Source organism: Myxine glutinosa, chromosome 1 (genome assembly GCF_964187855.1).
Source record: "Myxine glutinosa chromosome 1, kmMyxGlut1.1, whole genome shotgun sequence".
In the NCBI taxonomy this organism is placed as follows: Eukaryota; Metazoa; Chordata; class Myxini; order Myxiniformes; family Myxinidae; genus Myxine; species Myxine glutinosa.
Genome location: NC_136261.1, coordinates 276,680,316 through 276,696,072, shown reverse-complemented (window position 1 = coordinate 276,696,072; position 15,757 = coordinate 276,680,316). Strand labels below are relative to the sequence as shown.

Below are 15,757 nucleotides of genomic sequence, written 5' to 3'. Positions count from 1 at the left end.
AATTGTTTTATCATAGAGACCAGACCAATGATTATTATCGAACATACGATCCTGTCAGCATAAGCCAACCTGCTATCCCAAAAGCATCGTAAATGGGCCTAAAGAGGAGGGCCCAAGTGCGCGATTTCACACCAGTCCAATCCGGCATGCGCTGCGCAAGTCAAGAGCAACACATTTCCGATCACATTAACTCCATGTGCCTCTTCAGGTTCCTCACAGGCATCTGATGGCACGTGGACACAGCTACAGAAAAGGCAGATTTCATAGCTGCCAACAGCCTCGGTTCCTGCTCGTGCCTCCTGCAAGTCCTGCGGCGTCCTCTTTGGCATCACTCAATATTTCTGTCCTGTGAATTCCCTCTATTGTCTTCTCTACAGTGGTATGAATGTGAGCCTAGGTTAAAGCATAAATACTTAAGGTTCCCGTTTGTCTTTTGGTCCGTGGGCGTAATGCGTTTTATTTGTTGATAATTGTTATTGGTTGCTTCTTTGTATTTCCTCCCCCGTGACCATTCTTGTTGTAATTAAATATACCTGGTCTTGGGGTGAATTTGGGTTGTAGTGGTCACTCATTAGTAATTGAGGAAAGCCCGGTGAGGGTGAATTGGCAACGGCTACCAACGCTGTATATGAAGTCCGTATCATGCTCCCCTTGGCCTCACTTAGCCTAATTAGAGATGAGACGTATGGCACCCATTAGCATAGCGCTTGGCTGATTTGACGGTCCCACGGGTACGGTATGGAAAGTGCAAAGGCCATAACCCGACCCGGGACCACCAACTCAGCTGACCATTGCGGTTGCATTGAGGCGACTCTCCGGACTCGTACCAGGCAACTCCAACGAAACGCACGACTATAAGTTTATTCAAGATTTGTCTGTCTGCCATTCAGCATATTCTAGATCTGGCTGCACTAATCTTACGCAGTCTGCTCTTCAAAATAAATGGAGTTACGATAAATGAAAATGTACAAACAAAAATAACCACGATGAAAGCATCAGCATGCTCCCTTGTTGCATTACAAGGAACTTGGACACAAGAGGAGACCGTTTGGCCCATCAAAATCATCATCGATGTAGCATACCCTCTACATACCCTCATCGATGCTGCAGAAGCAGGCCCAGAGCGAGGGTTATGCTATGTGCGGTTTGCTTTTGCTTTCCCAGCAGCCAATCAGGGAAGCAATTTGTAATAATTTGTTCAGGGTGCCGATGATAACATGGTGGACTAGCAACACCTGGAAACCAGACGAGGTGAGACAGGTACATTCTCCTCAACTTCTACTGTATGTAGGTTGTTACAGAGCCAGCTGGGTTTTATTGATAATCCAATAGAGACAGCCGACAGGGCAATTCTCTCAAAGCTTAATAATACACACCGATAATATTTCTACCAAAAGCTGGATTCGAACCTCTGAAGTCTGAGCTATCACTATCACTATCAGTATCAGTCCAGTATCGATATCCTCACCATTAACTTTAAGCAACCACCGTTTAACATCCATAGATGGATATTTGATTTGTTGACGTCAAGCCATGTTTAATACACGACGGGCCCCCTCAAGGACTTCACGATATATATTTAGAGGAACGGAGCGGACTCAACGTACCTGTCCCACTTGCCTCGGCCATGGGAACAACGTTTGGAGCAGGATACAGGAACATAACATTAAATACTTCCGGGTAAATGTCTTCTCAAGGGGGTGAGAGGGAGGGACACGTTAAGGAAATAAAAAAAATAAAATCCTGCCATTGTGAACCGATAAATAAAACAACGTTGTAAAACAAATACAGGAATAAAAAGAAAGCGAGAAAGCTTGGGGTCCGACTCGAGTGCATTCCGTTGGTCATCCTTTGAACTTTGTTTCCATGCTCTTGATTGGTCGGAATGGTGTCACGTGCTTGCAGTGTGTCATATGAATATGTGAGTGGAGGGCGTGGCCTAGGCGAAGGAGTGCCGAGTGGGGACTGGAGGCTGCTGGCTGGAGCCTGGAGACGCCGGATGGGACTGGGAGAGGCCGAGTGACGTTGGTTGCTGTGCTTTGCTGTGCTGTTCAATAAAACTGGTCATCACCTAAGTTGAGACTTGGATTCATCATATTACAATCATAAGTTCAGGAATCTCCTTCAATCAAGTTGTTTATTAAAGACGATACCAAGCTCTCACAGAACACAGCGCCATCATGACGAGCAGCAAGCAACCACCAAAGCAGCCATTTTTGATCCAATTCGGAGCGCATTAGCAAGGACAAAGCTGGAGTATTTCGAACTTTGCTGAAATTTGTTCTCTCATGTCCGTAACCCGAATCTATATATTAAAGTAGCGGCATTTTTCTGTCCGTCGATTTCTCTTTTTTTCTGATTGGTTGGGCAGCTGGCCTGACTCCTCCCACACTACGTCATTAGTAGGAAGGCTGACTCCACCCACCGGCGTTTTGAATTTCAGGCTGTTCAGGCCGAACACATCGTCGTACCTGTCATATTCGCAATCACCACGCGCCCCCTTTACATTTGCTAAAACGTAAACTTCCGGGAGAATGGGAGGCAGCGTTTCTTTGCCTATGCACCGCTCAAACAAACGGAGCAGTGTTCCACGAATCTCTGTTAGTTATTAGTAAACAGAGGCTAGTTAAGAAAATAACCCGGTGAGTCAAAAGGCGATAACGTTGAAACGATATGGCCTTTCAAAGGATATGATGATGATGATGATGATAATCCTCTTCTGCCTAGATAGAAGACTCGTTGACACTTGTTGGATTCAATCACATGGAGCAACCTTTATTAGCTGGTACGGTACACGTCGCTCGACAAGATGGAGCCCACGACCCCGACACACACTCGCTCTCTAAAGTGCCCTCTGGAGCTATCCCTCATTTCATTGTAGAGACCCGGCCATATGTATTTAACAAATCCAACATTTAACAAATACTAAATTCATACAGTATAGACAATGGTTACTCCAGTATGATATACTACACATTACTATACAGTATGATAACTTTCATTTTCTACATTTAAACGTCAAAGTTTTCTTCACTCTTGCATATAATCCATGAGATACTTGGGTTGATGGACTTCTCTCCCCGATCTCTTTGGCATTGGCTGTTGTCCTCCAGAGGGCCCCTGTTGATCTGCCATGTTTTTTTTAATATCCTGCTAGGCCTGTGGTGTAACCTGTGGCACCCCCATCATCTGCCTCGATCTGACAAGTCGTTTCATCCGTCTTTTTCAGATATCTTCTGTTTCTCCTGTACCTAGCGCCCTCCTCGGTCATCACCTCATATGACCGTGGTTGTGAGGATTGCCCAGTTACTCCTGCTTTTTGCCTTGTCTGATGTCTATCCGATGTTGGCTTCACTGTCTCCAACCCTCAGTGGTGGTGGGTCTTTGGCACCTCTTTTATAATAGTATGCTTATCTGCTTTTAGTTAATCGAAGTAGACCTTCCAGACCTTTCTGCACTTCAAAGTTTTATGAGCTTTACAGAAATTGGAAGTAAGGTCCTGGTTCATCTGTTCATCAGTCTTTGCACAGGACTGCTCAACATTTATTTTGTATCAGTGTTGCGGGGGGCTAGCATGCTCAAGTAGGGATCTGAATTTGCTGCCGTTGCCTTCCTCAGTACCAGTAGTGACTTTGCCACCTTCACAGCATTCTCCATTTTTCATTGCTCTGAGGAAAATGAGTTGACGATGTACGGTGATCAAATTGCTATTTCGTTGAGAACCTCATAAGATGATGTCGAGTCTCCTAGGGCAATGATGGCATTGCCTTTCTACGGCTGGTACACACAGGTAAGTGTGTGGTATGAACGGGGGGTCGCCACTCCTCTCCGTCTCTTTGGAGTCGACTGGACTCTCATCCACCAGATGTGCAGAGCCATCTGCCATTTAAACAGCATGTCTGTGGACCGTTACCCTGGCAAGGGGGGCTGACAGGTGCTACACCTTGCCCACAGGTGACCTGGGGTTATGCAAGGCAGGGGCATCCAGCTTCCTGAGGTATCAGAAGACACCCGCATACCCAAAAGCTTGTGGCGTAACCACATTATAATTATGATTATAAAAATCTGTATCCGAGCTAGATGAGAAAACATCTCAGTATCCGAGCAGCGTGCTGAACCGTAACCACATTAGAACCTCATAAACTCCTCTGCTGTGAACTGTGGCCCATTATCTGTGATCAGCATGTCTGGAATTCCATATCTCACTAATTGTCCTTTAAGTTTGTGAATGATGATTGATGAGAGGGTGTTTTCTCGGAACTTTATCCCCCAGAAGCTTGAGAAGTAGTCCACTGTCACTTGATACATGTTCCACTCTAAGTAGAAAAGGTCTGCCCCCACTATTGCCCATGGGCGCTCTGGAATGTCATGGGGTTCAAGTGTTTCCTTTGGCTGGTCTCTCTCTAGAGACCTGCAGGTCTCAGACTTCTGAACAAAGTCCTTTATACACGAAGAGTCGGCAAGCCTTCGCCAGCACCATGAACAAATTCCAAATTCCTGCCCTAACCTACAGGGGGCACTGCATCAGCAGCGCAGCTGCGTCCTCATCCAATGATGCCACTACATTTTGATAAACGAAAGAAGGAGAAGACCTCAGCCCCACAGCCTTGTGCTCATCCATACGGAAGAAGAATAAGACCTCGGGCCCACAGACAAAGTGCACAGTCCAGAAAGGTTGTCAAACCAGTGCACAAAGCATCTTGTCAAACAAAAACATAATACATCCCAGCCCTATCAGGACCAGAATGCATGGTCCGATAGTAACTTTGGATACCACCACCTGCCAGCAGACGTGGATTATTCTCAAGAGTTGAACTGGTGAGCTGCACCATATTAGACCAAGAGTTAATTTTCAAAAGAGGCCTAGATTATCGGTTTCATTCATCACCCACTACACAGATGGTTTGTCACTTTAGGCTACTTGGCGGATGTATCTGGATCATTTCTAGCCCCGATGTACCATTTCATTGTGGTAACAGTAACATTTTACAACCAATTTTCCATTAGGGAGTTTGGCGGCCAAGGCTCAAATCTTTAAAATCCCAATTTTTTGGTTCTCGTCAACTCACATAGGCCAGATACATTACTGACTATTACAAATTGTATGAGCATGTTGCTATGATAGTAGTTGTTGTATTGTTGCTCAATCGGTCAATATTTGAATGAGCTATGGTATGTAATGTTAACAAGATCGACGGGTTTTTCATATATTATATTTAAATCACCTGTTTTGTTTATTTTTAAGCGACGAAGCTGCTTCAATGTTTGGCTATGTCCTTCCTTCCATCCGTCCCTCAAAAATGACAAAAACGTTTCTAGGCCACCGTGGATAATTCTAAAGGTTCTAAAGTGTAATTCTAGAGGGTTCGAAGGAGTTATAGAGGGTAATTCTAAATTGTAATTCTAAAAAGTAATTATAATGGGTTCTAAAGGGCAATTCTCATGGGTTTTTAAGGGCAATTCTCATGGGTTCTATAGGGTAATTATATAAGATTCTAAAAAGTCATTTTAATGGGTTCTAGAGGATTATTACAAAGACTCTTTTTACCGACTCCTCTCCGGCCTTGCTCCCCGAGCTCTCTCTGTGCTCTGTCCTCCAAATATTCCTGCAGGTCGCACAAGATCTGCCAGCAACCCTCTTATGCTTAAACTGCCAAAATCAAGACTCTCTATTCACCTTCACTCTTTCATTCCTCTTTTCTCCCGCCTATGGAACAAACTCCCTCACTCTCTTCAATCCCACTCCTCCCTCCAGGTCTTTAAAGCAGCTGTTCACCACCATCTCTTGTCTTCCCCCATCCAAAACCATCCAAAACCTTCTCGCTCGCCTTCAATTGTCTTACCCTTCCTCCCGTCCATGGTACACTGAATCTTGTGGTGAGGCAGTTGCCCTGAAACAACTTGCCTTTGCCTCTTGGAAGGCTAATCCAACTGAAGGAAATCTCAGTTCCTTCCACCAAGCTCGGAACAAGTGTGTGTCTACCCTCAGGAGTGCCAGGAAGCACTATCTCTCCTCACTCAAGAATGAACTCTCAAACCTGTCTCCTTCCTCCAAATCCTGGTGGCGTCTGGTCAAATCCGTTTCTGGTGTTTGTTCCCCCTCCATCCCCTCCCTTACCTCAAATGGCCACACAGTTGACATCGCACGTGACAAAGCTGAATGCCTCAACTCTGTGTTCGCCTCGAAATCCTTAGTCCCAAACCCATCTCTCTCTGTTCCCACCTTTCCCAGTCGAACCCAACTGCTCCTGGACTCTGTGTCCTTCTCTCCTGACAAGGTGGAGGAGTTTTTGTCAAACCTCGACTCTGATTCTGCAACTGGACCAGACGGCATCAGCCCACGGGTCTTAAAATCCTGCTCTGCCGCTCTATCTCACCCTCTCTCTGTTCTTTTCACCCTATCTTTTGCTCAAGGTCATCTGCCAGCATCCTGGAAATCAGCTAACATTACCGCTTTACACAAAAAAGGTGCAAAAACAGATCCTTGCAACTACAGACCAATCAGCCTGCTCCCAATTATCAGCAAAGTCATGGAATCCATCATTGCTTCGGATATGAAATCTTTCCTCTTCTCCAATGGCTTGATCTCTGATCATCAATTTGGTTTCAGACCAGGTCACTCTACTCTGGACATGCTGCTTCTGCTGTCTCAACAATGGATGGAGGTCCTCAATGCCAAACAGGAAATCAGAGCTGTCTCCCTTGACATATCAAGGGCCTTTGATACGGTCTGGCACCCAGCTCTGCTCACCAAACTCTCCTCCTATGGTATCCATGGAAATCTCCATGCATGGCTTGCGGACTTCCTCTCCGGTCGTAGTCAACGTGTGGCCCTGAATGGATTTCTCTCATCTCCCCTTCCTGTTCAGGCTGGAGTTCCCCAAGGAAGTGTGCTGGGCCCTGTGCTTTTTCTGGTCTTTATCAATGATCTCTCTGACTCTCTGGAAAATCCTCTCTATCTCTTTGCTGATGACTCCACTCTCTGCCGCTCCATTCCTCTTCCCTCAGATCGGCAGTCTGCAGCCTCCTCACTCTCTGAAGACCTGGACAAAATCACAGACTGGTCAAACAAGTGGAACATGTCTTTCAATCCTGCCAAATCTCACTCTCTTACTATGTCTCTCCGAAAAGATCGACTGGACAACCCTCCCATCTACTTTCTCAACAATCCTCTCCAAGAAGTTCTGTCACTCAAGCTTTTGGGTCTCACTATCTGCCATGATCTTTCTTGGGAAAACCACATTTCCAAGCTGGCCTCCAAAGCCAGTCGCCGACTGGGCATCCTCCGTCGTGCGAAGTCCTTCCTCGGCACACCTGAGCTCCTCACCACTTACAAGGCTTTCATCCGCAGCTCAATGGAATACTGTTCTCCCCTATGGGCTGGTGCTCATGCCTCACACCTGGCTCGGCTTCACGCTGTTGAATCCAAAGCTTTCAAAATCATTGGAATCTCCCGCGATGAAGCTATCTCTGAGGGCCTTTCACTCACTCACCGCAGGCAGGTAGGTGGTCTTTCTGTCTTCTACCGACTCCTCTCCGGCCTTGCTCCCCCAGCTCTCTCTGTGCTCTGTCCCCCAAATATTCCTACAGGTCGCACAAGATCTGCCAGCAACCCTCTGATGGTTAAACTGCCGAAATCTCGGCTCTCTGCTCACCTTCACTCTTTCATTCCTCTTTTCTCCCGCCTGTGGAACAAACTCCCACACTCCCTTCAATCCCTCTCCTCCCTCCAGGTCTTTAAAACAGCTGTTCACCACCATCTCTTATCTTCCCCCATCCATAACCTTGATCTTTTCTACCCCCACTAATTCACCCCAGATCCACCTTGTTTGAAATTCCAACTTATTTCCTGGAAATCCTGGCAGTGTCCATATGTTTATACCTCTCCCACCCCCCCCCCCCCTTCACATGCCTCCCCCCCTTCACATGCCTCCCCCCATTCACATGCCTCCCCCCCAAAGCCCTCTCCCTCCCACAGATCTCTCGATGTCTCCATGTCTCTCGGTCCCTGCTCTCAAATGTTGTGTTTGTGTCCTTCCCCCTCTCTCCCCATCTTGTCTACCGCTCCCGATGTTATTTGTTTTATGTGTCTGTTTGTCTTTCTGTGTGATTAATGTTCGCTCTTTCACGAGCCTCGATCTTGTATACAAAAAAAATAAAAAATAAAAATAAAAAAACCTTGATCTTTGCTACCCCCGTTAATTCACCCCAGATCCACCCCAGATCCACTTTTTTGAAACACCGACTTCTTTCCTGGAAGTTCTAGCAGTGTCCATGTGTTTTATACCTCTCTCCCACTTCCCCCCCTTCCCACGCCTCCTCCCCCCAAGCCCTCTCCCTCCCACAGATCTCCCGATGTCCCTGCTCTCAAATGTTGTACTTGTGTGCTTCCCTCTCTCTCCCTATCTTGTCTCCTGCTCCCTTTATTATATATTTTTTATGTGTCCGTTTGTTTTTTGTGATTAATGTTAGCTCTTACACTGGCCTCCATCTTGTATCCCCCAAAAAAAAAGAAGTTCTAAAGGGTTATAAAGGGCAATTCTAAAGGTTAATTATAATGGGTTATAAAAGGTAATTCTAGTGGGTTATAAAGGGTAATTCTGAAGTGGTTAAAGGGTAATTATAAAGGGTAATTTGAAAGGGTTCTGATGGTTAATTCTAAAAGGTTTTACAGGGTAATTCTAAAGGGTTCTAAAGGTTTCTAAAGGGTAATTATATAGGGTTAAATAGTGTAATTCCGAAGGGTTCTAAAGAGTAATTATAAAGGGTTCTAAAGAGTAAAGGGTTTTTCTAATGGGTTTCATTCGTTTCTCGGCTTCACCTATTTCATATTAAAAATCCCAAACTGAACCGCTTCCTTCAGACACGGGTGCAATTTTAAAATATAATTTGACAGTACTGCACATGGATGAACTACAAGTTTAACAATGCTATCAGAGCTACATGTATCTAATCCTGAATCTTCAAACATCTTTCCAATTACTGCCAGGTCGTTGAGTGCAATATGGAACCCACCCATCCTGATCACTGTGCCCTCAAATTCATTGGGGTTGGCACAACTGTATTTCCTGTAGATAGCTAAATCGAAAGTGATGACTGTTTTTGGCCAAGGCTTGACACCATCTTTTGTATTGCTTCATCACTGTGTACACAGTGCTGGCTTCAGTCGACGAACAGTTGATCATCAGCCAGTACCCTACTTCAGTGATGGAAGGTGATGTACAGGACACCATGGCGTTGAACCCACGCCAATTTGGTACTGTCTGTTGATGAGCTTTCATGGGACAGAGCTCAATGTCAAATAGTTTGGTTGGCAGCATATGTACCAGTGCCCATGCAAGATCTATTTTGCTGGCACTGTCATCCAATGAACTGCCACTGGTGTACCACTCTTGCTTGCCTAGATTGAGGAACTGTGTGACTGGTGGTTTCTTTCCGAAGGTACTGCATTCAGGCATGGATGGGCCTCTCTCAGTGCATGTGGGCCAAACGGTCTCTTCTGGTACAGAACAAGCGTTGTTGCATATGCATTATGTGCTTGCCATCTAATGTTTCTTCATTAATGTCATTGTTGTCTGCAGCTGCTTGTACAAACACACCTGGCCAGATGTTGGATGGAGTGATGACACCCAGCAGATTGGACTTGGCAACAACTTCCATCGCCAGGCTGGTATCAACTGATTCAATTCAACTTCCTCACATGAGGAACAGTGCCCCTTGCGATTGAGTATGTTGATGAGTTGTTTCAATCCAGTAAAGTGGCACAATGACATGACGAGGTTGATATGTTTGGGTGTCTTCACCCTTCCATATTTCGTCTGGGTACCATGGTGTGTGGGGTCAAGCGACAAATGTGGGTGGAGTCTGGCACTGTCCGATCAACATTTCAAAAATCCAACAAGACCACAACAACAACAACAACCATGCGGAGTTCTTGTAGACCTGCGACATGTTGCAGGTAAAAATGCTTGGAAAGATCGTGAAAAAAAAATAAAGATTAGCAGACGCCGGTCGGTGTTTCCTCAGTCTGCTCATTCCACAATCTAAACAATTCAATCCGTGCAGCATGTGGGTGCTGGTTCCATCATCGATGGGAGTACAGCTGTGCCATTGATGCAGTGTCCCTGTAGATCATGATGATGGTAATAACTTTCCTATTCTTCATCAAAAGTCACCTTTAGATCTGTAACAAACATGCATCAACAACCAATGCTGGCAGACGGGTCCACCGGGTTAACATCCTTTCGAGGGACGGCACACACATTAGTTATTGCCCTCAATATGAAACACCAGGATAACAGTTTACAGCTGGGTCGAGATTCGAACCCAGGCTGGATATCTCAGAGGGAAGTGTGCATTCCTCTGCCTTATTCTAACAGCTCCTTGAAGATTGATCCAAACAGGACAAATGGATCAAAAATGGCTGCCAGTGGCATGATTGACCGAAATGTCAACGAGGGCTCATGCTGTGTAGCGCTGCGTGCAACTGATGAGACCAGTGTCCAGGGGAGGTGAGAGAAATAATGAGAATACAAGGAAAGGCGTTTTGGAATGATGTGTATGTTGTGAATGAACCAAAAATTCCTTTGTCCATCCTGCATGACGTCATTGCCCTTCTGCGAACATCAAAACAAAGCACCGGTATGAAGTGAATTCGTCACAATTTAATTTCACACAATGAAAGTTTGTGTTCTTAATGGCGATTTGTTATACTTTTTACGTCCATTAAATTCGGATCAAAAACGGACGTAATGATAAGGTTTTATAATTATATACAGCACTGCCTAACAATTCACTATATAATACTGTACGTGCATGACTACAATAATATTAATAAATGTAAATCTCATTATAATTACGATCATTGTTAGGCCTGATATAATACATTACAAAGAACGGACTACAAATCAAAGTAAATAAAATACAATCCACCAAAAGTAATTTTTAAAATTGAAAACAATACCTACGTGTTTACGTCATGACGTAGTGCGCACACATTACGGATCGCATCGAGTACCGGCGTAATGGCGTCAGTTTACATTGTCGTCAGCTGACCACGTCGGATGCCGAAGAAATAACATGATTTAGACTGGATATGAGGTCTTAACCTTCGGGACAGTAGTTTATACTCGTTAATTTCGACAAACTGAGGAAAAGGAAGGAAGCTGAAGACGCGCAAGGTCAAAGAGAAGGGGAAACTGCGAATCTTTTTGTTATCGTCTGCCATGAACAAGCAAGGCAGAGACAATCATTGTCACAATGCTGCCGTGGTGGCGACTCTTGGCGTCGAGGCAGCTTCTTCGTTTCCTTCGAACATCTCTACCGCCTCACAGCAACAAAAGCAGAGTCAAGAGGTCTTGATGGAGCGTCCTCTGAGGAGGGTTCTTTGCCAAGAGCGTTTCAGGTGCAGCGGCTCTCCGGCCGAGTTCGAGTGCGATGAGTGTTGCTCCCTGCAATGCGTGGACTGCGAGCGGGATCTTCACCTGCAGAGCAAGTTCTTGGAACACGACCGTCGACGCCTGGGCTCCCCCGGCCTTCAGGATCCCTGCGAGTCATCGTCCAAGGGCGGGTGCCGACCCCGCTCCCGAGCCGAGCTGAGGTGCGAGCCGTGCTCGCTGAACCTGTGCCAGTTGTGTGCCAAGACGAACCACCCCAAAGGGCGCAAACACCGGCTGCAGCGCTTGGGGACGAATGTCGAGGCGGCGACTCGAGGACCTATGGAACCTGCAGTGACGGCTGTCAGCTTGTTATTGGTGGATGAGAGCGAGGAGTTACAGGTGAGGGAGGAAGGAAGAGCAGGATGGATGTCGGCGCAGTTTGTCTCGAAGAAGCTAGGTGGATAAAGGGGGCGGAGGATGGGAAGGGAGACATCTCCACAAAGGGTATTACTATTGGTATGGATTTGTTGTGAACATGATGGGGATGTGATGGAATAAGGGGAGGAGTTTTGGAAGGATGAGAGGTAGGAGAGGGATGGAGTAGAGGGAGGAGATGGATGGAGTAGAGGGAGGAGAGGTAGGGGAGATATGGAGTAGAGGGAGGAGAGGTAGGGGAGAGATGGAGTAGAGGGAGAAGCCAGGGGTAGGGGAGGGATGGAGTCGAGGGAGGAGAGGTAGGGGAGGGATGGAGTCGAGGGAGGACAGGTAGGGGAGGGATGGAGTCGAGGGAGGAGAGGTAGGGGAGGGATGGAGTAGAGGGAGGAGGGGTAGGGGAGGGATGGAGTCGAGGGAGGAGGCGTAGGGGAGGGATGGAGTAGTGGGAGGAGGGGTAGGGGAGAGATGGAGTAAAGGGAGAAGGAGTTTTGGAGGGATGGGGTAGAGGAGAGATGGAGTAGAGGGAGGAGGGGTGAGGGAGGAGGGGTAGGGGAGGAATGGAGTAGAGGGAGGAGGGGTAGGGAAGGGAGGAGGGGTAGGGAAGGGAGGAGGGGTAGGGGAGGGATGGAGTAGATGGAGTAAAGGGAGGAGGGGTAGGGGTGGGATGGAGGACGGGTAGGGGAGGGATGGAGGATGGGTAGGGGAGGGATGGAGGATGGGTAGGGGAGGGATGGAGTAGTGAGAGGAGGAGGAGGGAGGGATGGAGGAGGGGGAGGGGAGGGATGGAGTAGAGGGAGGAGGGGTAGGGGAGGGAGGGAGGAGGGGTAGGGGAGGGATGGAGTAGAGGGAGGAGAGGGATGGAGTAGATTGAGGAGGGGTAGGGGAGGGATGGAGGAGGGGAGGAGAGGGATGGAGGAGGGGGAGGGGAGGGATGGAGTAGAGGGAGGAGGGGTAGGGGAGGGATGGAGTAGAGGGAGGAGGGGTAGGGGAGGGATGGAGTAGAGGGAGGAGGGGTAGGGGAGGGATGGAGTAGATGGAGGAGAGGGATGGAGTAGAGGGAGGAGGGGGAGGAGAGGGATGGAGTAGAGGGAGGAGGGGTAGGGGAGGGATGGAGTAGAGGGAGGAGAGGGAGGAGGGGTAGTGGAGGGATGGAGTAGGATGAGGATGATGAGGAGGATGATGATGAGGAGGAGGGGTGGGGTGGGGAAGGATGGAGTAAGGGGAGGAGGAGGCGGTGGAAGGATATAATAATGAGAGGAGGAGGAGGGGGTGTGGAAGCATAGAATAAGTAGAGGAGGGGGTGGTGGAGGGATGGAGTAAAGGGGGGGGGGGAGGGAGAGTGGGGGAAGGATAGAATAAGTAGTGGAGGGATGGAGTAAAAGGGGGGGGGGGGAAGAGTGGGGGAAGGATAGAATAAGTAGAGTAGGGGGTGGTTGAAGGATAGAGTAAGTAGAGGAGGAGGAGCTGGTGGAAGGATGGAGTAAAGGGGGGGGGGGGGGGTGGGGAAGGACGGAGTAATGGGGGGAGGTGGGGGAAGGATGGTGTGTAATGAGGAGTGGGTGAAGGATTGATGGAGGGGTTAGAGAAATTTGATTGACTCGGGTTAATATTCTTTGTCTGTGCAAAAAGTGAGTTGAGAGATCGAAATTTCATTTGAAAGGAGAGTTATTTTGGTGGCGTGCAAGAAATGTGAAATGGTAAGAATGTTCGTTAAGTTCATGTGTTTTGAAGTAATGATGGAGTGAACAATTGAAAAACGAAAGAAAATGCAATTACCAAATGTACATTTGATGCACACATATTAGTTGAGGAGGAGGCGGGGAGTGATGAGTGGGAGGGCTGGGGGGCTATCACATCATTTAAAAGCAGTATGACAGGGGTGGTGCTCAAGCTACTGGTGAGCAGGGTAGATTTTGATGACTGCACCTATTGCTTACAATATTCTATCTAGCCTCAGAGTTCATGCATGGTGCACAGGTTTTGTTCTGAAAGGCTCTTACCATCATTCCCCTGAGGAGGACCCACATCCCACTCCAAAAGTGGAAATTATAATTTCTGACCGACTCCACATTATGTGGGAGACAGTATAGTATACGAGTCTCTTTGGCAAAACATTATTGGCGCTGAGGAAGCGCCTCTAGCGATTGACTTCCAGCCAGTGTAACGCTAATTCCTGTCACAGGAATTCTGAGATCATATAAGTGGGCGTGGCAGTTCCTGATTGGTTCGTGTTGGGGAATGCCTTCTCGCTGCCGACGTGACGTAAATTCGCGCACGCGCACTGGTGATTGGCGCTGAGGAAGCGCCTCTAGCGAATGACTTCCAGCCAGTGTAACGCTAATTCCTGTCACAGGAATTCTGAGATCATATAAGTGGGCGTGGCAGTTCCTGATTGGTTCGTGTTGGGGAACGCCTTCTCGCTGCCGACGTGACGTAAATTCGCGCACGCGCACTGGTGAAGCTTACTCGATCTTACTCGATCCCATATTACATGTACTTTCATTGCATACAAATTATACTTCCTCCTAGAAATTCCATGCCCGAACCTCAGCGCAATCCAAGAGGATTCACTTGTTTATCTCCGTCTAGTGTGGAGCCCTTATTCAAAGTGTAATTTTCTTCAGATTTTGGGGCTGCTTTGTTCAATTGCCACAAATTTTGGTGAAAGCCCCTTTGCAAATCGTTTTCAATCCATCCTTGTGCGAGCATGTGTTACAATGCAATAGATACAAACAGCGGTGAGATAGGTCCTCTGGTAGCGTTGGTAGCGTGTTTGCCATTGAGCTGTCTAGTTTTGGTTCAACCACCGACATTGTTGGACTTGACCATCAAGGAGGTGTTGCGTCTCACAGCGTTGTGTGCTTTCATTGTGGATTTAAAGCCTGCTGTCCCATATGGATATTTACTACAAAATACTAAGTTTCACTAAGCTATCTCCTCCCGTTTTGATTCAAATTATGTTGCCCATGGCTTCTCCTGTGCCCCAATTTCATTCTTTCTTTGATTCATTCGTTTGTTCTCTATGGGCACTTACTCCATCCATGCTGGCTCTCATTCGTTCCTCACGCTCCTTTCGAGCATTCATATCTCCCATCTTCAACCCATCAATTTTTTCACTCTGGGCATTCATTTGCTCACTCATCCCCTTCATTTGTTCCTTTTGGACATTCATATCTCCCTTCATTTCATTTGTATTATTACTCACTGCCATTAATAATTTAAACGTGGCCTGGAATTCCATCGGATCCGTTCCCATTGTCCTTGACTCCCTCATAGGAGAGGAGGGTGAGCTAATGCTCGGGACGGGGGAGGTTCCAAGTCTATCCTCTAATCCCTCTATCTCCGGCTCGCTTCCATACTCTTCTGGATCCCCCACTCATTCGGCCATGCTGTTCACGTCTGCCATTATGTGCTGACAAAGCGGTTTTTTCCCCTCGCACGTAATTTACCTCAGATTTTTTTCCTTTTCTTTCGAAAACGCAATATTGCGCTTCGCACACCAATTTACTACAAAATTTGGACACCCCGGTACTACAATTACCTCACCCTCGACGAGAGAAAGACAATCGTTCAAAATTTGGATTCCAAATGCTGGGCGCATTTTTTTACGCAGCGGGTGTCGATCTCACAACCCCCGAACACAGAGTGTCCTTCGAGTCTGAATCCCACTCCTGACACCAGTTGTCGTGTGCCTGCCCTATGGTAAACACCGCAGGGTGACACAGATGACCAAATGAGCTTTAACTCCGAGGTGTTCAATTCAATATGACGGTATTCGTTATACGCGAGGGAAAGGGGGATGATGAACTTACCTGGATGGCTTCCACCCGACTTCTGCGCACCTGGATAAATTAATTCAAACTACACAGAAGTAAAATGTACAACAAAAATACTGGATTTATTATAGAAAATGCCGGTCACAAAACAATGCACGATAAAACGAT

The 15,757-nt window shown here is 47.1% G+C and overlaps 2 protein-coding genes and 1 long non-coding RNA gene across 3 annotated transcripts in view; 2 read left to right on the top strand and 1 right to left on the bottom strand.

Annotated features, from left to right (window-relative positions):
- CCDC97 (coiled-coil domain containing 97) overlaps positions 1-1,893 on the bottom strand; it is a 29,799-nt gene extending 27,906 nt beyond the window's left edge. The window contains exon 1 of the mRNA XM_068132681.2: positions 1,608-1,893. Within this exon, the coding sequence (XP_067988782.1) occupies positions 1,608-1,662 (55 nt within the window). The 5' untranslated portion in view covers positions 1,663-1,893. The remainder of the gene's footprint in view (positions 1-1,607) is intronic.
- An 833-nt stretch (positions 1,894-2,726) lies between these two features.
- On the top strand, positions 2,727-9,775 carry LOC137437661 (uncharacterized). The gene is made up of 2 exons (XR_013620949.1): positions 2,727-2,785; positions 9,582-9,775. It is a non-coding gene; the product is annotated as an uncharacterized LOC137437661 (long non-coding RNA).
- An 877-nt stretch (positions 9,776-10,652) lies between these two features.
- Positions 10,653-15,757, top strand: part of ZFYVE1 (zinc finger FYVE-type containing 1) — a 44,996-nt gene continuing 39,891 nt past the window's right edge. Inside the window, exon 1 of the mRNA XM_068132128.2 lies at positions 10,653-11,777. Coding sequence (XP_067988229.2) covers positions 11,226-11,777 — 552 coding nt within the window. The 5' untranslated portion in view covers positions 10,653-11,225. The remainder of the gene's footprint in view (positions 11,778-15,757) is intronic.